Source organism: Mya arenaria, chromosome 12 (genome assembly GCF_026914265.1).
Source record: "Mya arenaria isolate MELC-2E11 chromosome 12, ASM2691426v1".
In the NCBI taxonomy this organism is placed as follows: Eukaryota; Metazoa; Mollusca; class Bivalvia; order Myida; family Myidae; genus Mya; species Mya arenaria.
This window is the reverse complement of record NC_069133.1, coordinates 47,879,119-47,905,050: the sequence shown is the minus strand read 5'-3', so window position 1 is coordinate 47,905,050 and position 25,932 is coordinate 47,879,119. Positions and strand designations below refer to the sequence as shown.

Here is a 25,932-nt window from a genome sequence, read left to right as displayed (position 1 = left end):
ATGATCGTACATGCTTAATATTAGTAATTAAAAAAATATCACAATGTGTATGACATCGCTCAAAACTGTTTGAACAACAGCAACAGTACTATATTAAGGGTTGTAACTGCGTGCTAGTACCGTTATATATATTTGCTAAATTTGCCGATATCTGTCGACAATTGTCTCACTTCCCAAGTTTTCTACTTTTGTCGACACCCGTTTGTTCGATTTGTCGACAATAGCTTCACCTACCAAGTCGGTTACAATTGTCGACACCCGTTTGTTCGATTTGTCGACAAAATTTCACCTATCAAGTCGGTTACATTTGTCGACACCCGTTTGTTCGATTTGTCGGCAATAGTTTAACATACAAAGTCGGTTACATTTGTCGGCACCCGTTTGTTCGATTTGTCGACAATAGTTTAACATACAAAGTCGGTAACATTAGTCGACAATCGTTATACCTACTCAGTGTGTTCTGTTTGTCGACAATAGCCTCACCTACCAAGTCGGTTGCATTTGTCGACACCAAGTTGTTCGATTTGTCGACAAAAGTTTCACCTACGAAGTTGGTTACATTGGCCGACACTCGTTTAACCTATTCATTTTGTTCTATTTGTCGACAATAGCCTCACATACCAAGTCGGTTACATTTGTCGACACTCGTTTAACCTATTCAGTTTGTTCAGTTTGTTCTGTTTGTCGACATTAGTTTCACCTACCAAGTCGGTTACAATTGTCTACACTCGTTTAACCTGATTAAGTTTGTTCTGTGTATCGACAATAGCCTCACATACCAAGTCGGTTACATTTGTCGACACTCGTTTCACCTATTCAGTTTTGCTCTTTTGTCGACAATAGTTTCACCTACCAAGTTGGTTACACTCGATTAACCTACTCGGTTGGTTCTGATTGTTGACAATAGTTTCACCTTCCAAATCGGTTACATTTTCAACACTCGTTTTACCTATTCAGTTTATGCTAATTGACAACGAATAAATTCACCTACCAAGTTGGTTATATTAATTGGCAATAGCTTCATCTACCAGTCGGTTACCTGTGTTGACAAACGTTCCACAAATATATTTGGAAAGATCTGTCGCTTATAGTTTCACGTTAAAACATTAGTCGACATGTCCAAGTACTAAGTGGTTACATCTGTCGACAATAATTTACCTTGCCAAGTCGATTAGATTTGTCGATAATAATCTCACCTTCTCAGTTGGTTCCATTTGTTGGAAATAGTTTCACCTACTAAATGGTTTCATGTGTTGATAATAGCACGTACCCAGTTTGGGTTAGGTTTGTCAACAATAGTTTCAACTTGTCCAGGTGCGTAGCTGCCTATTCGAGTACGCGGCTGAATCAACACGATTCTGACAAAGGAAAATCAGCCAAAGTTGCAGTATCAAAAAGCACCTAAAAACGCCCAGAATGCAACAGATTACACTATAGTTTTCGAAATGTTCCTAGGGGACATGCACCCAAACACCCCTAGCACAAATTATGAATCCACATGAATAGAGGGCTAGCTACGCCCTTGTTCTCTGCTGGTTACTTATATGGATAATAGTTTCCGCTAGCAAGTCGGTTAAATTTGTCAACAATAGTTTCACATACAAAATGGTACCATCTTGTCAGCTGATTGCATTTGTCGACAATGTTTCAACCTGTTTGTCGAGAATAGTTTCATATGTAGCAGACTTATGACATTTGTGAAAAAATACACACCTACTTTGCTAAAGTGTCGACAGTAGTCGGTTTCATTGCTAATGCTCTTTTGCAGATTTTTTTTTAGATGATGTACAGCAATTATAGACACTTACTTTCCGGGTTAAATGTTTGCGAGCGGTTGCAGGGGGTGGGCCCGAACAGTTTGAGATGATGTACAGCAATTACAGACACTTACTTTACATGTTAAATGTTTGTTTCTAAGCACGAGCGGTTGCAGGGGGTGGGCCCGAAATAGAAAATTGAAATCGAATTGAAATGAAATAAATTGCTAGAATTTGCTTTTGTGTACCCCCCCCCCCTCCCCATTTTTTTAAGGACCAGCGCAAGTAAAAAGGTAACGCCCCTAAGTTACGCCACCTCTAACGTCCAATCCTGCATCTGCCCCTGTGATATACGGATTAGCTTGGATTGAAAATGTAGCATCAATTTGGCCCCACATTGCACGTGTAATTACAGTACTGTAGTAGCGTAACACAGAAGATTTATGAAAAGTAATAAAGTTTTTATAGTACAAAAAGATTCCTCAAGAGTGTATTATATAGTATTATAAAGCAGCATGTGCATCATTACTCCATATTACTGAAGCAATTCGAGATGTTCGCCCTCCCATGCGCGGAAAACAGGTAACAATTGCAGAATTTCAGGGTAAATTTCAAAATAGTTCCCCTGATATCTAAACGCATTTTTTTATACGCAGGCATAAGTTACCACCAATCTAGACTTTTTTTTTTAAATGGATTTATTATAATAAAGTAGTTATAATTATTCAACATTTGTGAATATAGACTAAAATATGAAAGAAAATACACCAGAAAGCACCAGTTCAGTAGACTTATAATAGAACGATGCCCGCATTAAATTTTATCATGTATTTTTCGGTTTTAGGGGAGTGAATCACGTCCAAAATTGCGTCCCCTTAAATGCACCCCACCCTCCCCACCTCAGACATCAATTCCTGTTTACTGTGTTATATTAAAAAAGTATATACATTAGTTAATTCTAGTTACTGTGTGTGTCGTAATTAAAAACGTTCACATTTCCGTCAGCAATAGCATGACACGGACATATTTCTGTCTTGAATGCAATAGAAACATGTCATTTGGTGACCATGACCTTCCTCCCATATTCTGGAAAGGAGCAAAACAAAATACAACATGTTGTGTTAGTGTTTGTGAACTAAGCAAGGCATATATGGCATGTAACACTTCCCGAGTCTACCAAAGGCCAAGAAAAAACAGGGTACACTTGCATTTTAATTAAATTCCCGACTGCGCAGTTGCCGGATCATTGCATCAAAATTTATATCCATTTTGAGTATCTATCAACTTGAAAGTAAGTTTAAATGTTTTCTGTAACTTTTGTTTTTGATGCAGTCAGGCGAATACAATAGTTCATATGTTCAATCATTTACTTTTTGTTCGATGACAATAAAAGTAAATAATTAAATGTTCATCTTCTCTTGGCCTAAAAAAGCGCCCCGCGGAAAGCGTTTAGGTATCAGCGAATTTGATTGGATAAGTAAACCCGAATTTCGGCGGTGGGCGGGCCAGGCGATTCACGTGACTTGTTTTTTTCCAAAATGTGTAATTCACTCATCAGATACACGCACTGAATACCTCGAGGTAAGATAGGACTCAAATTTTGTGTTTTGGGTGTGAGTTTTTCATCAATTTGGATTAAGATATATCGGATTAACTCGTAGGATTTTATACAGACCATTACACCGTTGTTATTTGTGCATTTTAGAGACTTTGGATTTACTTTGTGACTGCATTTTAAACCATTCTGATTCTGTCTGGATTAATACGGTTATTGTTTCACAAGTTGTTTATCGGGTGGACGAACGGAAATTGAAAAAAACTGTGATCGGTTTAAAATAAAAGGATTTTATCGCTTAAAAGGTGAGTTTGACACAATTGTGTGTAAAAGCAGTGCATGTGCACCTTGCACGTGCTTGTGGAGGCACGTGTATTTTGTGTACTTCAGAATTTAAATTAAAAAAAAGTTTCACATGCTTTTCATTATTGATGAGTGTCATCTGCGGGTTTTTTTCTAATTCAAACTGTTACAAATATTTCATGAAAGAAAAACCCTTTTAATCAAAATGATACTGTATTTAATCTAGACTTGCTTTAATGTTGTTTTTTTCCTTTTCCATTTAATGTTTTCAAGGTTCAGAATATTATTTTACATTTACAAATAATTCTACACCGAAAGTTACGATGAATTGATTGAACTTTTGCCTGTCAGTCTTTTGTGATACGATTCATCCTTTTATAAGAAAAAGGGCTTTCTTTACTTATGGTGAGAAACTGGGCTTTTTTGCTTTCTGGTGAGAAATTGAAGGAAGAAAATGGGAGCGTTCCTTGGAGAACTTCTCAGTCTTCTAATACAGATTCTATTGAGCATGCGATGGGAAAAGTGAAGGGATTTTAGTGTTTTCAAATTACTGCTGAAGATAAGAGCTGAGATTTTCCATCAAGATGACATTCTTGCTTTGTTTTTGATCCATATCATTCCCGTGTAGTCGTGAAACTGGTCCCATAAATGCATTAATACTTGTTAAATGAATCGGAGTCAAGTTGTCATCTAAGTGTTTCTATTTTGGCATGTTGGAATTGAGAGTTGAACAGACTCTTAATTGATAAATAGTGGTAATATATCTTTATTCTTTTAACTAGACAATAACGTTACTCCAGAATAACATGCCTTTCTATTTCAAATCCTTAGAAGTACATGTATTATTTCAACATCAAAACTCATAAGATTTCAATCATTTGCATAATATTCAATGTATTTTTTTTACGATAAAATAATGTGAAATTGCATTGCAGACAGTAATATAGCCTTTGGTATTCTATTATAAATAAAAAATGGTGATATTTTTCTTAGAATATGTTAATTAAAAATTCTGTAAAGTGGTATTTAAATAAATGCACTTTACTAATTAATAAAACATCAATTAATTAAGAATGCAGCTTATTTGCAAGAATTCATTATTCATTAGCTAGATTTGATGTCATTAAATGCATGAAGTTTTAAAGACCTGATATCAGACATGCAACATCTATAAAATAATATAATGCTGGCGTAATTCAGGTATTATTGAAACAAAGAATGCATTTAAATGTGATGAAATGATATTTTATTATAAAGTAAGAAATAGTAAAGGTACATCACACACTGCTCTGTTTTTAATTAGTATCATATAAAAAAATTCAACACTTGGCCAAACAGTCAACACATAAATATTTGAAAGTAATGTGTTACTTTGTTTTCCAAGAAGTCGGTCATTTGCCTTGACCATTGCATCTATTTGGCAATTACATTCAAATGGCAGTTCATCTTGCATTTTGTTGGACATACAATATTAGGACAGTAAAAGCATTCAATTTCAACAAAACAATCTGATCTGATCATATAAGGAAATCAATTTTTATGTATGGAGTATTTGCTGCAAATTGCACTCAATTTAATTAAAATAACACCTGAATTACTTACCTTGTGTCAAAAGATTTAAAATGGCATTGATCAATTCATCATAATTTATCTTGTTACGAAAATCTCTTGTCTGATCTATCAAAGTGTTTGTTAAATTGCAATATAAATACACAAACGATCAAGATTATCAGATTATTTCAGAAAAAGCAAACATAGGTAGATTGATATACCTATCAGGTACTTCAAAATGTCAACACCTGATTTCTAAACACTTACCAATTTTGATCGACTAAATTGTTCGGAAGTTAAGGGTTAGCTGGAATAAAGAGAGCTGAAGAATTAAAGCTAAAAAGGACAAACGTTACAATTCAAAACCTTGGCTCTCATGTTGATAATTGATGGTCTTGATTTCTTTACAAAGCACAATTAAAAATGCATTAATATAAAATCATATTTCGTCATTGATAAGGAGTTCTCTATAACAAGGGCACTAGGAAATGTTTCATGGTCATATATAAATTTACAAGCATGAAATATATGTCAGTGTTGTACACAGTCCCATTTCTTTGTAAACTATGCGCTGCAAAGAGTACTAGGGAACATATAATAATTGTGATAAATATCCTTTCGGTATTTTTATTAAAATGCAGTGAAAACTGAATGCAAACTACAGCAAAACATTGCAAGTATTAATATGGAAAAAAGGAGGTATAACGAAGGTTAGGCATTCAAGTCTATAACAGTTACTCAGGTGATAACAAAAAAAGGGCCTCGATATACCTCTGCTATGCCACGCCCTTATTTTGGCCGTCTCTTTATAATGTGTTTTTTGGTAAAGGTGATTTGAATTAATGTGTTTTGCATTAAATACATACATTTAGGCCTAGATAGATTAGATGTCTGTTAAAATGAAATATCTTGCCACCCCCAAGGGCTGTAAACTGTCTCCAGAGAACCTAAACTAGGTTATTGCTGAAGATGATTTTCAGACATTTGGAATGATGGGTGTTTACTGAATGGGATTGAAATGGCTGCCATATGGGGCTGAAACATAAATATTAGTATTTGAATCCCTGGTCTGGCTTGCCTTGTGTTGAAAGGGAAGTATTTGGCGTGTGCCAGTTGAGAATAATAGAATTATCAAGAAGTTTACATTAGATGATTTGGAATGATTCCTGGCGTGGCGTTAGGAGTAGCATTATAGAGCAGTTGTTATTAGTTTCCAGAACTTCAAACACAACATAATTTGTCACTTTTGATGGACTGATAGATTTTGACTGAAATATGTTAAAAATAATGGACTTATCAAGAAGTTAATGTAAGATTATTTCAGATGATTCCTGGGCTGGCTTTATGAGTAACATTTTCGGTGATGTTATAAACAGGGGTTTTAAAGTTTTAATCCTAAAATCAGAATTGATAGCTTTTAACTTCAGAGACCACTTGTATGAACAGTTTTAAACCTGGTTTTTGGTCAGACATTTGCATCAAAAACAGAAGGAACGTTCCATGTAATAGACGACAACAGGGAATGGAATGGAAACAATTGTAAAATGGGGTTTAAGCCCCTTAAAACTGCTGCATATTCACAACAGATAACCCTCCCAGGCCCCAGGCTGTTTTTCAGGATTGACAATTATCAGCTGTTAGGACCCCTGTTTTAAGGTACCAGAAATTATACAATTTTATAGGTTTAATAGAATTAGATTGAAAGTACGTTTATTCTAGGCAAACCAGCTTTTAATGCAGAAATGCCTATGATCATGCAAGCTAGCCATGTTCTCTAGACAATGGAATTGTTAAAATAAAACTGGAGATTACATTTTCATAGTGGTAATATTATGGCCATGAATCCACTAACTCTCATTTCATGATCCAAGGAACAAATGATTAGAAACTTGGTCAGTCTCGGCAATAATGAAGTTGTCATTTTCTTTGATGGGATCATTGAAACAGCCAAGTCTGCTTTTTTCGATCTCCCATAGCAAGTAGGAGAGGACAGATTCTTGTATTTCATTCCGGGCAAATTTCCCTCAAGTGTGACTAGGATCGGAAATTTTGCTGTCAAAAATAACTGTCTACAACGGTTTATGAACACTGATTTGGCCAAGAATTGCTATCGACATGATAAAATTGGTCAGTCGGTGAGCATGTTTTCTTGGAATTTTCATTGCTGTCTTGGCATCATTATTCAATTGAACTAGTTTCTGCCTAGTCGAGAAATATTGCTCTTTAATAATATTACCATTTTGCGATTGATAATTATGGCATTTTCCAGGCGTTTTATTTGTGCCACCAGCATCATTCAATCTGGGCGATAAAATCATAAAAATAGAAGAAATATATATATATATATTTAATAAACCATTATAAAGCTCATGTCTGGGGGTTAATGTTACACAAGACACAAATAGTATTCAGTTCTGTTTTCCTATAAAAAATGCACTTAACGAAGGCATGCTTTGAGTTGTGTAAGAATGCCTGCTGTTCTAATGTGAGGTATCATAACAAATATACCCAGCCGGCTTAACCTGACAATCTTTTCTAACTAGCTCAAAACCATCAAGACCCCAGGGTTCCAAGTTAACTAAACCTGGCTGCCAAAAATTTACTACAAGATTTATATTTTGTTGTTAAGTTACGTTACCATTTGTATTAATTGTTAATTGAGCCCCTGGAATTTGGCAAATTTTTGGAATTCGGTTTATTTTCTTTTTGTGCACTATAATCTGGAATACCGTGGAAGTTTTTAACACTTGCGAACATTCCCCATCCTGTTTTGCCTTGGACCATGAAAAGGGTTTACTGACAACACCAGTCCACAATTTTGAACATGCGCTAGTGCATCATGGGGGATACAGGAGGCCAGTGTGTTGGGCTCTTTTTCAACTGAAAAGGGGGCTGAATTTCAGCAAACCCTTTATAGCATAAAGAAAGAATATAAAACAATGAACACAATCATTATAAAACACAGCTAGAACAATTTATGTTAAAATGCAGTCTTATTCTCTTAAAACACTTCACCCCCAGGGACACTTAACCCCCAGGGACACTTCACCCCCAGGGTTTTCAAGAGGCTTTGCTGTGTTTCTTTGCATTAAATATACTGTATATACATATATATATAAATATACAATAGTTCATTCACTATTTTAAGCCCCATTCACAGAAATGTGGAAAGAAAACTCTAAAACTATAAATCTTTTCTTTGATGATAAAAATAAGAAAATGTAGACAAACAAATCCTATTAGTTACAGTTTTGTTATCTGAAACACCTTTACACTGTAATTTATTATTATACTTACAGCAAGTTGGCTATATGATAACAGAAATATAACTAATTACATGAAATATATATATATTTTATGTGTCTTTAAGGAGAAATAAATTTGAGGTGTTCAGTCTTTTTGTTCAAAAGTGCTAATTGATTTCCCATAATTATTTCCAGTATCATGAAAGATAAACATGTGTGTGAAAAGTATTCAGATTTGCTGAAAATTGAAAAATGGTGCAATTTTGTAACTATAAAAGGGCAGTTTCAGAAACATTATCTATTGTTGTAAAGCTGTCATGCTTAAATTATCTAGTTAGGGATGACCTTTTGCGAATAAATTATGGTGGTAATTTTGTGTAGTTGCACAGGTTGAGAGTTGAAAGAATGTTGCTTGTTTCCCCCAAAATTAGGCCATTTATCATGAGAACCACATTTTCACCATATTTAGACCAAATTTGTAAATAAATACACGAACCAAGATGAATCATTCTTTGTATGCATGTAATTTCTTTGCATTATTTTCTATATTATAAGAAATTTCTCCATCCAGAAAGTAAGATTATTAAGAGCCTGACTTAAAGTTCATGGCTTTAATCAAGCCAATCAGATCAAAGTATATTGTTTACTGTATTTTGGTTATTGGCGTACAAGACTTAGTCAATTCCCTAATTGGGCGGTGAAGTCTTACTGACAACTGTTTGAAAAAAAACTTTGCAAAGTCTATTTGTCCATCAGCTAATGAAAGCATGATCATGATGCCTTATTGCAACGAAAAGACAGTCAATTTTTACTGTCCAAAATGTAAATTTTAACAGTGGATTTAAAGAACTTCTTTAAGTGTTATATAAGGCTATATTTATTGACCAGTTAATATGATGTGAAAACAATGGCAACTATACATCTATGGATCCCTTGCTGGTTCATCAGCCCGCCCGGTAGTAAGTTCCATGTTGATATTTGTAGAAGAATACAGCTCAATCGCTGAATCAGTGATTCAGAATTTACTCAATCATTAAATCGGTGATTCAGAATTTACTTGATGTTTTACGGTGTAGTAAAAGCTATGATCATTCAAGGCTCCAACACTTTCAATGCCAAGTTCATTTGGGAACAGTTGTAATGATCTACTTAATAGGAATATATTGTAATTATATACATATTACAAATAAAACAAACTTAGCCTGGCGGTTGCTGTTGCTCCCTTAAAATAAATTAGTTTAATCTTAACAACAAAAACAATAGCCAGAGACTTTCCAACTATACACAATTTCCTCTTTAGAACAACAGTATTTCTTGGAGATCTACATAGTATCCACGGCAAAAAAGCCAAAACGTTGTAAGAAACATAGAAAGAATTATCAGATAGAGCCATCTTGCCTCCACCCCTCAATACAGTACTGCTATATTTTAGACCCTTGTGTGGCTTCCAGTCAAATTCATGAGGAGTACAATATCAAAATTGACTTTTCTTTCAACATCCACAACAAATGGTCATTTTGTCATTTTAATCTTTTGAAACCATAAATTTTATTTTTGCTTTAATACTATATCCAAATAAGTAAAAACAAGTTGTTTCTAGAAAATAATTTTCTAAGAGGTCAATGACATTTAGGGAGAAAAAATCAGGTTACATGTACCTAAACATCTTATATTGAATGGTGAAATTGGCTTAATATTACCAGCTCTTTCTAGTAATTATGCATTAATGAATGTTTTATGATCATTCAAGGACAGGGACTTTAGAAAGTATGTGCCTTATTTCCACACAATTTCTCACCTACGCTGTATAGTTTATAGAAACAAAAAGAGAAGAAACCACATGAATCATTTCTGTTCTCAGAGTTGTTTTATGTCTGATGTAAAACCGACATACAGATGTAAGAAAGCGTGTCAACAAGCTGTCGGCTTTTGTCAACTTGCTACAAACTATCTTATTCCAGTAATAAAGTAATGTCATTACATCCCCGTCCTATAAAATACAATCAGTGTAAAAAATATTGAGGGATTTAACTTGTGGGTAACATGTTGGAGTACTATTTGCATATATTAACGTGTAAGTGAAAGTTCTAGTCAGTGTGTTTTCTCAAAGAAAAAACAGTCGAGGCTCGTTCGAAGACATATTTTATGGCCGTGTCTTGCTTAAATATTAAAACAATTACAAAAATGATGCATTTGACATTGTTTTAAGGCAGCAGGAAGGAGGAATTTGTTTTCATACATGATATTGTCACTTGATAATTGTTTGTGTTCTTTGCTGAGATTGGATGTATAGCAACTATAATGCCATAATTTTGTGATACTTTTTGAATATAGTCCTCCATGTACAATTTGTCTCTTGTTTATTTTTATATTTATGTGCAGACTTTTCATTATATGTGCCGAAACACAAGCTTACATTGTTTAGTTTATGGATGAATCAATTTGGTGATTACGCCAGTGATCATTTCCATGGCTCCAAGGATTCTAAGTGTTTGTCAGTTTGGGAAAATATGAAAGAGGTCCTAGTCACGTTTGAGTGAATGTCAAAGACGGTTTTGTTGTAACTGTCATTGCAATTCAGGTAATTACAGGGATAAATTTGTCGATGTGCACATTGTATTTTTTGTCACTGCATTATTGTACGTCCTACATGTCTTAAGAAAATTTAACCTCCTTATATTTGAAATGCAGAATGTAATAAAAGATATACTGGTAATGGAGACTGTAGACGTTATATTATACGCATCCTAAGGGAAGCGAGGCCTTTAATGTTTGTAATTTTTTGCCGTAATTTGAGAATTGAAGCTACATTTTGTATGCTGGAGTTTAATTCAATTGATGCAAACGAAACAAATGTATGAAATAGAGAAACATGATCATTATGATTCAGTTCTGTGCATTATTTAGCTATAAACTTTTTAAAGTCTGTATTGTGGTTTTCGAACAAAAATGCATAACAGTAAATGCTGTTTTTGCATGCAAAATTGTAAACATTTTAAGACAAATTGCAATTGTAAAATTCAACACCAGCATGCCCTGAACTTGAAGTAAGATGGTGGTTGGTCTTGCTCAAAATCTGAATTTCATGTAGCTGAGGGCTTTTTGCAATTTTAGGAGTAAAAAAAGTGCAGATTGCCGTGTTCTTCGAAAAGTCTTATTTCAATTTTAAGAGTTTGTGAGCTTTTGTGGGTGGTATAAAGTTTATATCATATTACAATATGAGTTGATATTCTAATCAATCTTGTTTCATTAGACCACAATTTACTAAGTTATATGTAGTAAACAGTGTCATTAGATTAAGATTTACTAAGAGATGTTACTTAACTGTATCATTATTGTGAATATTTACTAAGTAATATTAGTTATCAGCATTTTATGTCAGTTGATAAGCTGTGATTTTCTGCAATGGGATTCTATTACATAGCTGTCAAATGCTGATTGCAAGGATTAGAAGGATTATGGCACTGAAGATTTCTTAATAAAGTTACAGATTTAAACACATTTGGTGTTGGATGTAATACAGAAGCATTTGTTAATATTAATCTCCTTTCCTTAGTGTCTAAATAAACAAACTTTTAAATAGCCAGCAGATGTAAGAGTTTAAAAAGTGAAAATACCTGGAGCCTAAAAAGGGCCAATTCGTTGTACAGCAAACAGGAAATTGTAAATCCTTCTTTTATACTACAGCCGTTTCCTGTTACAAAAGGGTCCCATGGTGCCCTGCTTACACAAGAAACTGAATAGCCCCTGGAGCCACATGTGGTTGAAATAAGGGCTGGGTGGTGAGGAGGTGATACTGGATAATTCTACCAATTAGTTCAGGGAATTAGCTAGGATTGTTTCTTGACCTTGTTAGCTAATTTCTAGGAGAGCCCTTACTCAAAGAGAAAACGTTACTGGTGGTCAGTTGGGATTTTATGATCTTGTAGGGTTTGGGCTGCTTGTTATGTGTTTTCAGTGCCTTCCACAAAGGTGTGTGTGCACAGTCAATTAAGTTTGCATTCTTGAATAGAAACTGTTGTGTTCTTTGCTACAATTTCCACCCACATACAATCTATTCACTATGTGAAAGGATTTTACAGAAATTGTGCTTTTATTTCAGAAACATCAACCTCATCAAGACATATCTGATGTTTTTAAGACTTTGACTGGAATATTCTGAAGCTCGTCCATGAGTAAGACGTGGGTGACGCCCTCGAAATCAGAGTTCTAACGTGGGTGACCTCATCATGACCATGGAGGCGGACACTCGGCTTGGCCTTTTGACCCAGTTACTTCTCTTTGCGTTGTTGTGGCAACTGACTCTTGGTAAGTTCGTAGAATAACCTTCACCATCAAAGTAATAGTATCTCTTAGTTAATGTATGATATTTTTCCTCCATGTATTTAAAGGTTATGAATTCAATGATATGAAAGAGATTCCATGTTATTTATAAATTTAAAACACCCTATGCATGGCTGACTAAGGTTTTTGTGTTAGAAATATTTCATTTTCAAGTTTTAGTATTTTTAATGTAGAAGTGCAGACTGAATATAAATTTACAAAATCATTTAATTCTGCACTTGTATGTATAATATCGATTGAATTTAGGAACAATGGTCTACCAATCAGTTGACATTTGTTAAATATCAGACTTATAAAAGTTAATGAATGGTAAATTGAAATGAATAATATTATGGCATGGTATTTTAAAGTTGTCATAAACTTTGATGTGGTTAATTTATGAAAAAATTAATGCTCAAGCATATAGTGAACATATTATGGTCTGAAACTTTGAAAAGCGTTGAGAAAATTAATTTGTTTTATCTTCCATCTATCTTAGGAGTCAACTCCAAAGTTTGCTCAAACTTTGCTTTTATTTTGGCTGGTAAAAATGTCAAAATTATAACCCCTAGCACTTTGGTAACCATTCGGAGGTGTTTGTTTAAGATAAGCTTGGTCAAAAACTCATTTAAGATGTCTGTTTTGCTGGGGAGATTGCTTTCAATCCAAAGTTTGCAAATGAAGGGGTTAACTGCTTGCATTTTGAACTCTTGAAAAACTGGTCTAAAATATATGCAAACAATTGTATGAGGGAAGATCCAGAATTAAGCAGACTAATGTTTTGAATAGATCCTCTGTTGTAAGTTTACTATCATCTCAGAAATAAGTTAAAACATCTGAGAAAATGACCTTTCTGTTTACAAATAGATTTTTTTTTTATAACTTTAGATACTTGACAGTAAATTTTGGTATGTAGATAATCATTCGGATGTTATATGTATGGTACAGAAAACATGAAGAGAAAAAATTCACCTGGTACATAGGCGGGTTTGGGGTCTTTGACCAAGAGGTTTTCCATTTGCCCTTGGAAACTGTTGAACATGCATGCCCGTTGCCATAAATCATTTCAGCTAATTGCTTCTGACCAGTGGCTGTCATCCCCAGCAATTTACTGATAAGCACTTGAGCACAAATTGCTGGAAAGTTGTGGAAAATTGGATAGTCAACACTAGGATAATGATGAACTAGCTATAAAGTATTATTTTGAAGACTTTGCAATGAGAAATTCACAGGAACATGATAAATATTTAATGGTTATTTTGCGTACTAGTATATAAATATTTAATACATGTATGTTGTTTACGGACCATATCTTTGAGGTAACTTTAATTGTGTCCAGTTTTCAATGATTTTTTATTCAAGGATGGTCTTTGTGTCATTGACGGAGTCGCAATCGGAAAATAGGTGCCATCCTGGTATGCTTTAAAGATTAGTTAGACCTAATACAGAAAAATATTGGGTCACCACGTGACCAGTCCTGGACCAATGGCGTCTCGTCAATCTTGTTGGAGGTGTTGATACATGGAGTAACACTGTGCACTAAGACCTTGAATATGATTTCTGAACAGATTGTTAAGAAAAATATGATGCAATATGGTGTCTGAACATTTTCTAAGAAAAAAGCCTTGAATTATAAATCATTCTTGTGATCCTGCAAACCAAATGTATGTTGCCCAACTGTGTCCCGTCAAAGAATCCCATCTGTTACAGGCCCGGCATGGTGTATTGTTAAGATAAAACATGAGTCTTTCTTCCTGGAATTGCCGGCTTGTTCCAAATGGTGTGTTTTCTAGAGGGCATTCAGTGTAAATATGTATAACAAGAGTAGATTATTGTGTTTAGCTGATATCAAAGTTAAAACAATGGTGTTTTGTTGAATTTTTGCTATCTATTTTTGTGAATGTTATATCGGTATTAATTATTCAGATAGTTAATAACCATTTACTAGTTTTGCAAAACAGATAACATGTTATCGAGTTAATTAATAATTTTTTTTGTGTGTATCTAATGCTGATTAGCCGGAATAACATTTCTCTATAATACAAGTTACATCACATCATAATTATAGCGAAGGCTGTACATCAGTTTCATCGGCTGACTATCTTTCAAAAGTACATAAATTGGGGAAAGTTTTATCTGAAATGAACAAATAAATGGGAGAAATTTTGATAGACTCCTGGCTGAGGTTGATAGGGCGCAGATAAAGAAATTCCTGCTAATTAAAATACAACAGGGGTTTCACATTCCTAATCAGCTTTTTTGAATACTTATATTAGTTGTTCCTATTTTACTGATACACTTTGTGGTGAATTTTGGTGAGATATTTTTGTTTGAATTTCAAGAAGAGATGTATGTAAAAATCTGTAATAGATGCTGTTGTCCATCAGAGAAAGGGAAAAGGTACCAGAAAATTATGTCTTAATATACCAGGCAATTGTTACCACGGCCTCCCAAGGACTAGGGAATAGCCGGGACTTTGACTTTTGGTCCAAATCCCATTTAAAATTTCTGACCTGCGGTGACAAACTACCTTCCAAATACCCCTGCACCCCATGGACATCCTAGGTAAGGCCCATTCCCTGCCATATTTGGCGCGAAAACAAAACCACAGCATCCACTCGGCACTGCGCGTCCACCTGGTATACCCCGTGACCTGTTTCGGGGGGGGAACAAATGGGTCAGGCCACAAGTTATTACAACATAAGCAAAAGGACCTCCCCTGTAATGATCAAAATAACAATGGGGGGGGGGGAACAACATAAGATAATCTGACCCATTACTTGAATGGCAAAATTCTCTTAAATCAATGTTTTGACAAGTTAATCCTAGAACTTCAAATCCCAATTCAGTGATGTTAGTGTGAATTGTTTCCAAATTGAAGTTCTTCTTCCCATAATACTAAGAAAAAGGCCTGATGACCCTTACCATTTATAGGGATCATTTTTGTGTATATAATAATTATAGAGTATTACTTTAAACTTTGTCATATGTTCTGCATTTGTCATAATTTGTTAGCATATATATATTTTGGGGGGTAACAGTTCATACCAAGTAGATGAAATTAAGTAAGAGTTTTACCTTGCAGATAAATTCATGTTGATGTGATAAAACTAAAAGCCTCTTTGTTCATTAGTATATCAAAGTTGTTAATACAGTAGAAATCTGTCTAATTTATAGTTAATCTTTCAATGATCAAAAGTCTCGCGGCATTAGCTTCTCATCATAAATGGGTAAATTTTCCAATTTGGACAATTTGCATCATTACTGAACTGAGACGGCCATTTTGGAGGATGGGGAATAAAACTGAAATCACATAATGTTGATATAATATAAAGATGCTTTGATAGGAAATCAGGTTGTATCAAAATAATGCAGTTTTATATGGAAATAACAACTTTCAGTTGAAATTTAATGACAAATATATGAGTTTGACTTTTCTTTTGACAACAAAAATAATCACCAATAAATACTTTTATGATACATTGTAACGTTTTTGAAATTTGAGCACATATGATGTTAAAACAGTCATGAAGTAATATTTTCAAATTGTTTATATTAATATAAGTGAATATATAAAATGTGTACCTACATTTGTTTATTGTACGAATATGCGATATACTTTTGTGTAAAACTTTATTAATGTGTTTCGATGCATTATTGTTTTGCAGTTTAGTAAAAATAATAGAAATATGATGTGTTTCAAAGAAACTATATCTCTGATAGTTTTTAAGATGACGTCATCTTGTCAATACAACACCAGGCTTAATCTGTTCTAATGAATTTCATCATAAAAGAACATGTCAAAGGAATAAAAGAGACAACGAGTCCCATTTTGGCACCATATTGGGAACGTTCGCGCGAGTTAGTCCGTATAAATATGAGCTGAAATAATGTCACAAGCAACATCTGTAATTGATTGCAGTAAATTCTTGTTTTGAGTATGCTTATGTTGTACAGTAGTAAAAAATTCCATGCATATTTTACGCTAATTTTTAGAATGATGTAACAGAATTTGTCTAATTAAATGTCGTTTTGAGCACTTTAATGTATAACTGTATTCACTTTTGGAAAAGGTTAGTATGACTTGTAAGGCAAAATTTTAAATTTATATATTCAAAACAAATCACAGTTGTATTTTATTTTGACAAAGGACCACCATCGTTTTTTTCATTGCATTTTAGCTTATAAAAGTTTTTTGTTTGACACACAATACAAAAACGAACGTTGACTATTATACTTTGCATGAATGAACTAGATTTAAATATTTCGCTGTGTCAGTTTCGAACCATTTTGGAAACGTGATGCACCAATGTGCGATATAATACTGATGTTGCATGCCGTCTTTACACAATGTCAGGATTAATTGATCAAATTATAGTGTAATTTAATCTTCATTATGACAATTATTGTCTGGAAGAAACTGGTGTCCAAATTCTCTATCAAGTTTGCCCCCCAAAAAATGGAAAAAAATCTGGCAAAAAGGTCTTTCACCAGCATCGATTGATACCATTCCATTCTTTAGTTTATATGTTTTTACCGTAACATCTGTTCAAGTTGTTTATGAATTTACAATTTATTTACTATAATGAAAGTATAATTTATGAATGTGAATGTATGACTCACTTTATTTATATGTATTTTTGAATACAGATAATATGCAAAAACGTCAAAATTATTAACGACTTCATGATTTGGATATTGATAATTCAGATGTACAATTAATATTCTAAACAATAACACAACATCTGTTTTTCAACGAAGGTTAAATTATTATGATTTTACAGAATCTGATGTAAGCATGATTTATAAGTTTTCATATGATAAAAGCTCAAAAGTAAAAATTACTATCAGGACTACAGAAAAATGGGATATGATTAGGAAAGAAACAAGATGGGTCTTAGTGTGTAAGGTAAAACTGTAGAGACATTGAAAGATCTGATGTAAATTAACTGGTCACCTTGCAAAAAGCTAAAGATTCCATATGCTTGTGGAGATATTTATGAGGCAGGGAGGGCTAGAGGGTACATGTTGTTATCAGTGGGGTTCTAATTGGCAAGAACAACAGCACTAATTGCTCACAGATAGCCACAAGGCGGCAAGGTGCATCTCAACAGAGATAGCAGTGATTGCAGGACAAGATAGCCCACTATTACAAGCTTACAAGCATGTATTTCTATTGTTGTTTTTCAAGGAGCAAAGGGGTCTGGGGAGGGGTGGGGGAGGGTTTAAGGTTAGCAACCGGACCTCTTGCATCTCACTCTGTTTCTTCAAATCTTGACAGGGAATTGCAGTCGCTTCTTTCTCAAATCATATACACTTTGAACACAATCACTATGATGGCCAAAATGCTGCCAGTGGGATGGGGCAGATCTTCATTTACTCTAACAACATATATTATTTTAGGTACACACTGTAAGGTAGTATTTCTATTCAAGATAATTGCAGGGTCGTTCATATTCAGTTAACTTCATGTCTTGTGACTTGAAGTTTTCAAACAATTAAACAAAGTATAGATGAAAATACAATGGACAAGAAAACAAGGAAATATAAATACAAATACCTTCCGTTTTGTTTCATGTCTCTATGTCAAGTTTGGCCTATGGACATTGTCCACATTCATTGGAGGTTTGTTAGATTATGAAAGACACAAATGAGGAATGTTTCCTATTTCTCGCCTTAAAATGGCCAGTCACCATAGAATTTGAATTTACAATCATGAATCACCATGGAGGGTGGTCAGGTTCTAGATTTTAATGAAGTGAGGAGATTTGTTTTCAACTATTCACTCCGTATACAAACTGTCTTTGTGTCATCCCGCTGCGATACCACAGTGTAAATGTTTGTGTTTTCGTTTAATTTTCACATGCTTTGCCTCAGATAAGTAGTCGACAAGTAGTTGTAAAAATTCAGGGTGGTATACTTCCATCCCTCTTGACCATCCACTTCAGACTAGTGAAAGATTGGATATAAGATGCTCATCATCAAATACTGCTAGTACTTTAGATCTTATGGTAAAATAACAAGGTTACATAATGGTAACAAGGTTACATAATATCATTAATCTCCAACCTGGCCTGATAATTGCTATGATAGATCAGGTTTATACCATCAGGTATATAAAGAATATTATATGCAGGAATAAGTCAGTAGGGTGCACAGAAGTAGTAATTCATCCTATTATCTTGTAATTATCCTGTTATCCTTTATCAGTTATTGGCACTGGGCAATAGCTGTATTTGTTGCTTAATTTATTTTTATTGCCACTGATGGCATAAGAAGTGTCTGAGGTCTTCATTCTGGAACAATTGAAGACAGTGGCAGGAAAACAATTGAATATGTGTCTGAGTGTATGTTATCAGTTATTTTGTTCATTTGACATTTGATGTCTAGTCAGTCAATTTTCACTGATGTTCAGTCAGGAATATTTTATTTTTGGACGAACAAGTCCAAATTTTTAACCAAAAGTTCTTTGCATAAGAAATTCGAAAAAGCCCCAGAATTCAGTCACTGGATATTTTGTCTATTGACTGATTTGAGCCAATGTTGAATTTGTTTTTTGCCAAGAAAACAAACATCTTAACGAAAAATTCACAAAGGGAGTCCTAAGTTAAATCCACAATGTTTAGGTTTCAACTGGAATTCTTTAGAATTTCTTTAATAAGAATAGGCATTTATTTATTTAATTGAAGGCTCGATAAATTATATTGCAGGAACTCTGTGTAGTGTCTTTCTCGTTCGAATGCAGGATTTTTGTATGAGGAAAAATCTCTGTTCTTCCTAGATCTTGCAGGAAGTATTTCGGATTCCCATATGTTTGTTAGTTCTGCTGCATTCTGAACATAACAAAGTTGTTAAAAGTGGCAATTTAGGTAAACAAACATTAGCATACTTTCTGGTGATAAATCGTTGCCGTTACTTTCATTTCTTGCCCTTAAACTCATTAATCATAAGTACACAGCAGACTCTTAGACAATTTCCTTGCAATTCGGGCATGACCGGAAAATATTTTTAATGGGAAGATTCAGCTTCTATTCTATCTTTTCGTCATGATTATTTCACCAATGATTTAAAATCGGTGAATAAGATAAAGATTATAGTCACGTCTTCATTCTTTGAATAATTTCTTCGTTTGTATCACCTTGTTTGAATATAATGTGTAGTTTTAATAAAGTCTTGTGTCATTACTAAAATAGAAGAAAAAAAGATGTGGATAAAATCAATGTCTTTGTACTGAAGTTTAGACTGACTTATTACATCTCGTATATATGAAATATTTTAATTAACATTTGAACGTTTTAAAACATGATTTTAGGATGGCCATATTTTCGATAGAAAATAAATTAACCGTCATTTTAATGGGCTGAATTTACTCACAATGCTCAAAAAAAGCAACCAAGGCAGTCTGAATGTTTGAATTTTAATAAGCTACATTCATTGGAGCGATTGTAAAATGTCATAAAAGTGACACAGATAAGTATTATGATGAAGAAGTCGACACAATTAAATTTCATTTTGTGGAGTGAGCAGCCTCCATTTTTTTGCTAGCTACAAAGCTACTGTGTTCAGCCATCAAGCTGTTGATTTAGGTTTGATATTCAATGGAGATTTAATGGGTTTTCACCTCTCTTTCATATCATAGCCGTGGAGTCTTTAAACTGATATAAAGAATTAATGATAAATAGTTGCCATAGTATTAAAATTTGTAAGACTTTATACCAGTTTTATTCATGTGTCATTGAATTTGGGGTTTTAAAACCATATAAAAGCTTCTTCGTTGTTTTCACACCTGATGCGTTATAGTAGAAAATTGGTTTTGAAGGTAACTCCAAGTTTAGCACAGTCTATGAGATTTTATCTTGACTGGTACAATAGCGGTACAGGATGTTTTCCTAGGGCTCACCGTGGGTAGAAACGAACCTTCTTTGTGTAAAGTATAAGGGATTGTGTAAAGATAAACCCGAGTGACTCAAAAATGTCATGGTTACTGTACAATAATGTGGTAAAATTATGAATTTCTATAAGCAGTTACCATATTGTGGCAATATTTCTGCCGACATGATATTGTTTGCTTTAAGAAAGGGTAAAGCACTCCCTGTGAATAGAGATGGGCACTTGAATAAGGGGATTTAAGATTTCGATCACCCCAGTTACAGATTAAAGTACAGGTGCGCGGTGTTGAATTTAAATTTTACCTGTTGCCGTAATCTTTGGTTATTTTAAAATTCATGTGACACAACTGCGCAGTTATTTTGATGCTTTTATTTTTACAGCGTAATGGCTTCTTCCCAGAAATCGTGATTGCTTTGAAAGGGCTCAAGGAAAATTGCTTACCAAAGTTTATTAACCAGAACATGAAGTTTAGCTGTTGAAAGCTTATATTTCATTTCTGATAAAATAAAACAATCACCACATGTTATTATAATAATAGAACATTTATCAGTGATCTATGCTACATTATCTGTAATCTCAAATTGTTCAAAAAGATAAAAATCATTTGTGAATACAGTCAGCAAGTGGTTAGCTAGGACATATATTTGCTTGTTTCCTGGAACATCTGTAGAAGTGCTAGGTTTATTTAGTATCAGAGAGTTGACTGCTAGCATAATCAGAGCTAATATCCAGTCTGACACCTAAATATATGATGATAAGATAAACCAGTCTAAATTTCAAATATGTTTATTGCAAAAAAACAGAAATTAGGGTTAGCGGTTATCAGTAGGGTTTATTTTTTTTGTGTCAGTGAGTTTTTATGGCTCTTTTGAAAAATAAATAGCTTATTTTAAATGTTGAAGTATTTAAATTTGCTGATCATTTGAACAACAAAAAAATAATGTAATGTATATATCTGGAAAAGTGTTTTGAACAGAAAGTGACTCATGAAATATTTCAGTCATACCAGCTCGACAACAAAATTATGATATTATTATAAATCTCTAGAGAAATGCGGTTTGTGTCTTTACTTTACTTTAAATGGTTACATTTTCCATAACAAAGCAATTATTTGGTCGTTAATTAGCATTCAAAACGCTGAATATGTCATGTATATGTCTACACCGTTGTCGGAATTCAAAGTAGTGTCAAATTAAAGCTGACATATATTTCTGATGTCATTTTCAATAGAATTTAGAGGAAAATTGGTCCACATGAATTTTGTTCGAAAATGTGTCTACTTAATGTCAGCCGGTTTACTGACACCATTAGGGGGATTTTCTGAAAGTTCATTTGGTAGAATTATTACATTGGAAGTACCCTTATATAAAGTACCCTTATATAAAAAGAATGCACAGTGTTTATTTTCCCTGAGAGAAAAAACATCTTTCACATTTTGTTTCAATAATGTAAAAATGGTTCAAAAGAATTCATTACATTCTTGGTTTACATTGCTTTGTAAAACTAATTCACTGCTGTTGGGCTGGTGTTAAAACTTTGATAGTAAATAGTATGAAATTTGATTTTATCAATTTGAAAATTTTGTTTTATGGGGCTGTTTTGGATGATTTACTGAGAAAATTGGTGTACTTTGTAAAGCCTTTAAAATTTACACCAGATTTGCACTTGGTTTGAGATGAAGATCGGATACATGTAGGAAATGAAATATGCTGAATAAAGAGTTAGGGGGCCCTTACTCCAAAGTTGTGGGTGAGTTCCACAAAAACAGGAAATGAAATTTGCTGAATAAAGAGTCAGGGGGCCCTTACCCCAAAGTTGTGGGTGAGTTCCACAAAAACAGGAAATGAAATTTGCTGAATAAAGAGTTAGGGGGCCCTTACCCCAAAGTTGTGGGTGAGTTCCACAAAAACAGGAAATGAAATTTGCTGAATAAAGAGTTAGGGGGCCCTTACCCCAAAGTTGTGGGTGAGTTCCACAAAAACAGGAAATGAAATTTGCTGAATAAAGAGTCAGGGGGCCCTTACCCCAAAGTTGTGGGTGAGTTCCACAAAAACAGGAAATGAAATATGCTGAATATAGAGTCAGGGGGCCCTTACCCCAAAGTTGTGGGTGAGTTCCACAAAAACAGGAAATGAAATATGCTGAATAAAGAGTTAGGGGGCCCTTACCCCAAAGTTGTGGGTGAGTTCCACAAAAACAGGAAATGAAATATGCTGAATAAAGAGTTAGGGGGCCCTTACCCCAAAGTTGTGGGTGAGTTCCACAAAAACAGGAAATGAAATTTGCTGAATATAGAGTCAGGGGGCCCTTACCCCAAAGTTGTGGGTGAGTTCCACAAAAACAGGAAATGAAATATGCTGAATAAAGAGTTAGGGGGCCCTTACCCCAAAGTTGTGGGTGAGTTCCACAAAAACAGGAAATGAAATTTGCTGAATATAGAGTCAGGGGGCCCTTACCCCAAAGTTGTGGGTGAGTTCCACAAAAACAGGAAATGAAATTTGCTGAATATAGAGTCAGGGGGCCCTTACCCCAAAGTTGTGGGTGAGTTCCACAAAAACAGGAAATGAAATTTGCTGAATAAAGAGTCAGGGGGCCCTTACCCTAAAGTTGTGGGTGAGTTCCACAAAAACAGGAAATGAAATTTGCTGAATAAAGAGTCAGGGGGCCCTTACCCCAAAGTTGTGGGTGAGTTCCACAAAAACAGGAAATGAAATTTGCTGAATAAAGAGTCAGGGGTCCCTTACCCCAAAGTTGTGGGTGAGTTCCACAAAAACAGGAAATGAAATTTGCTGAATAAAGAGTCAGGGGGCCCTTACCCCAAAGTTGTGGGTGAGTTCCACAAAAACAGGAAATGAAATTTGCTGAATAAAGAGTCAGGGGGCCCTTACCCCAAAGTTGTGGGTTAGTTCCACAAAAACAGGAAATGAAATATGCTGAATAAAGAGTCAGGGGGCCCTTACCCCAAAGTTGTGGGTTAGTTCCACAAAAACAGGAAATGAAATTTGCTGAATAAAGAGTCAGGGGGCCCTTACCCCACTGTTGTGGATTAGTTCCACAAAAACAGGAAATGAAATTTGCTGAATAAAGAGTCAGGGGGCCCTTACCCCAAAGTTGTGGGTTAGTTCCACAAAAACAGGAAATGAAATTTGCTGAATAAAGAGTCAGGCCTCTAACCCAACATTTGTGGTTGAGTCCCATAAAAATCCCTTTATTTGCCAATCAAGTCAAGAAGACCTATCCCAGGTGTAAGCTGGTATTCATGCAGCATTAAAGAAATAAAGGCAGAGGAAGTCATTAATTTGTGTGTTTCATGAAATAATGAAATCTTAGATATGAATGGCTTGGAGGTCATGTTGCACATTCTCGGCTAAGGTTTCCATGTAACATCCAACCTTTGAACCTGTCAGGCCCAAATATTCCTTTTGTCTGCTCACACATGTACATAAGCATTTCCTTTCACTGAAATTACATAATTGTTTTATTGAGTTAAATATAAAGATTTCTGCCGAAGAAATAATAAAAATCTTGGTCCTGTATTATCTTTGCTGGATGGCGGAGACATGGTCATATGCAGTTGCTAAATAACTAGTATTGAATTAATGCAGACACTAGTTTCCTTAATGAAATAAATTGTTAATTGACAATTAGTGTTGGTAATGTCTTTCATGTTACATAATGATATTATGCTTGTTAAAGTCATATTTAGAAATGCAGAATATGAATTTATGTCGTCAGGTACATTTATGAAGCATTAAAAACTGTTGACACAAGTTCAGATCAGTAAATAACTTTGCATTTAAAATGTGCCAATGTCAGAGGTGACAACACATTGAGGATGGCACACAAGATAGCCTCGATGTTTTATTGCCAACCAGCATAATAGCATTTCCTGTGTTTAGAGATAATATTCTCGTATAAATTTTGGATCATTATAAAATGTTTGCACTGAATTATGCTTTTGTGCATTAAAATCTTGATCTGCAGAAATCTTAAATTTGATAACTAGGGCTTCGCGAGAATACAATAAATATGATAATTTTACAGTTTGTTGCCGGATGTTTCTCAAAAGAAGATGAGTATTTAAAATAATCGCACTCTCAATTATGCTGACAGTTTAATAGACATAAAATAACGATAATATCCATTTTAAAGCTCAAGTTTTTTCATCGCATTTGGGTTACATAAATAATTTCTTTCTTAACACCTCAAAATAAATAATTTGCCTGTTAGAAATAGGGTAGCTTTTCAGACATATTCATCGACATGTCTTAAACTGAGATGGTCTTAAAGAGATAATAATTTTCTCACATAAAACAAAATACAGCTTGAATAAGATTTAAACAGATATGATTATTGCTAAAAGAAAAGAGATAGATAAAAAAGGAGAAAAAAATAACACAAATTGAGAAACACTCCTAGCTATGGATGGAGATACAAAAGTGTTTTTGTTTGTATTTCCGAAGCCTCAGGGAGGGACGTGAGTGAGATACACTACAATAAAAGGATGATGTTTATCTGTCTATCAGCCTCGGTTATTGCAAACAATTATCTCCTTTGTGATAAATATGGCAGACTGATGTAACACAAAATGCTGCAGCCACAGTTTATAAGGTGATTATTTGAAAATAGCAAATTACCTCCTTTTGAACTGTCCTGAGAAATACGGCAGTTGTCCCCCTTGATGATTTTCAGTTTTAATAAAAAGAAAGTTCTAAAACGCAGTCAACGAAGATGGAAAAAAGAGATTATACTTTTTTTCTTTGATGCATTTTCAGGCTCGGATGGTTTTGCTCCTGAATGGTCCTCGATATTGTTGCGTGATCGACAGGTATATGTCAACGACTCCACCAAACTCCTGTGCAGGTTTAAGGGAGCCCCCAAACCCTACATCGAGTGGTATGCAAATGGAGAACGTCTAGGACCGTCCAAAAGGTAATCATCCAATACTTGTCTATCCGTCCTATGTAATTTCCCAACCATTTAAATAAGATTTGTATGAGCAAGTCAATTTTTGGCATCATAGTTTTCAACAAGCGACCACTGCCCTTCATTCTCTTCTTTAACCAATGCCAGAAGACAAAAAGGAATTTACAGCCTTCTTATTTCATTAGGCCAGTATGTCCTTGGTCTATTTTTACTTGTTGAAACTTATTCAGTTAGCAACGATTGTGAAACAAGTTGTAACAATATTATATTAATCACCCTTATTGTCATGATACTACGGGAGAATGTGGTCCTGAGTAGTGAGGGAAACAGGAGTACCCATAGGGAAACCTGCTTGCTTGGTGACCACAAACCAAACTTACAT

At 34.4% G+C, this 25,932-nt stretch overlaps 1 protein-coding gene across 3 annotated transcripts in view; it reads left to right on the top strand.

The window, feature by feature from the left end:
- Nucleotides 1-3,185: 3,185 nt before the first annotated feature.
- Nucleotides 3,186-25,932, top strand: part of LOC128210376 (fibroblast growth factor receptor 4-like) — a 43,909-nt gene continuing 21,162 nt past the window's right edge. The window contains exons 1-3 of one of the 3 annotated variants that reach the window (XM_052914692.1): nucleotides 3,186-3,338; nucleotides 12,514-12,719; nucleotides 25,400-25,556. In XM_052914692.1, the coding sequence (XP_052770652.1) occupies nucleotides 12,641-12,719; nucleotides 25,400-25,556 (236 nt within the window). In that variant the 5' untranslated portion in view covers nucleotides 3,186-3,338; nucleotides 12,514-12,640. The other 2 variants (XM_052914690.1, XM_052914693.1) reach the window with 2 other exon arrangements.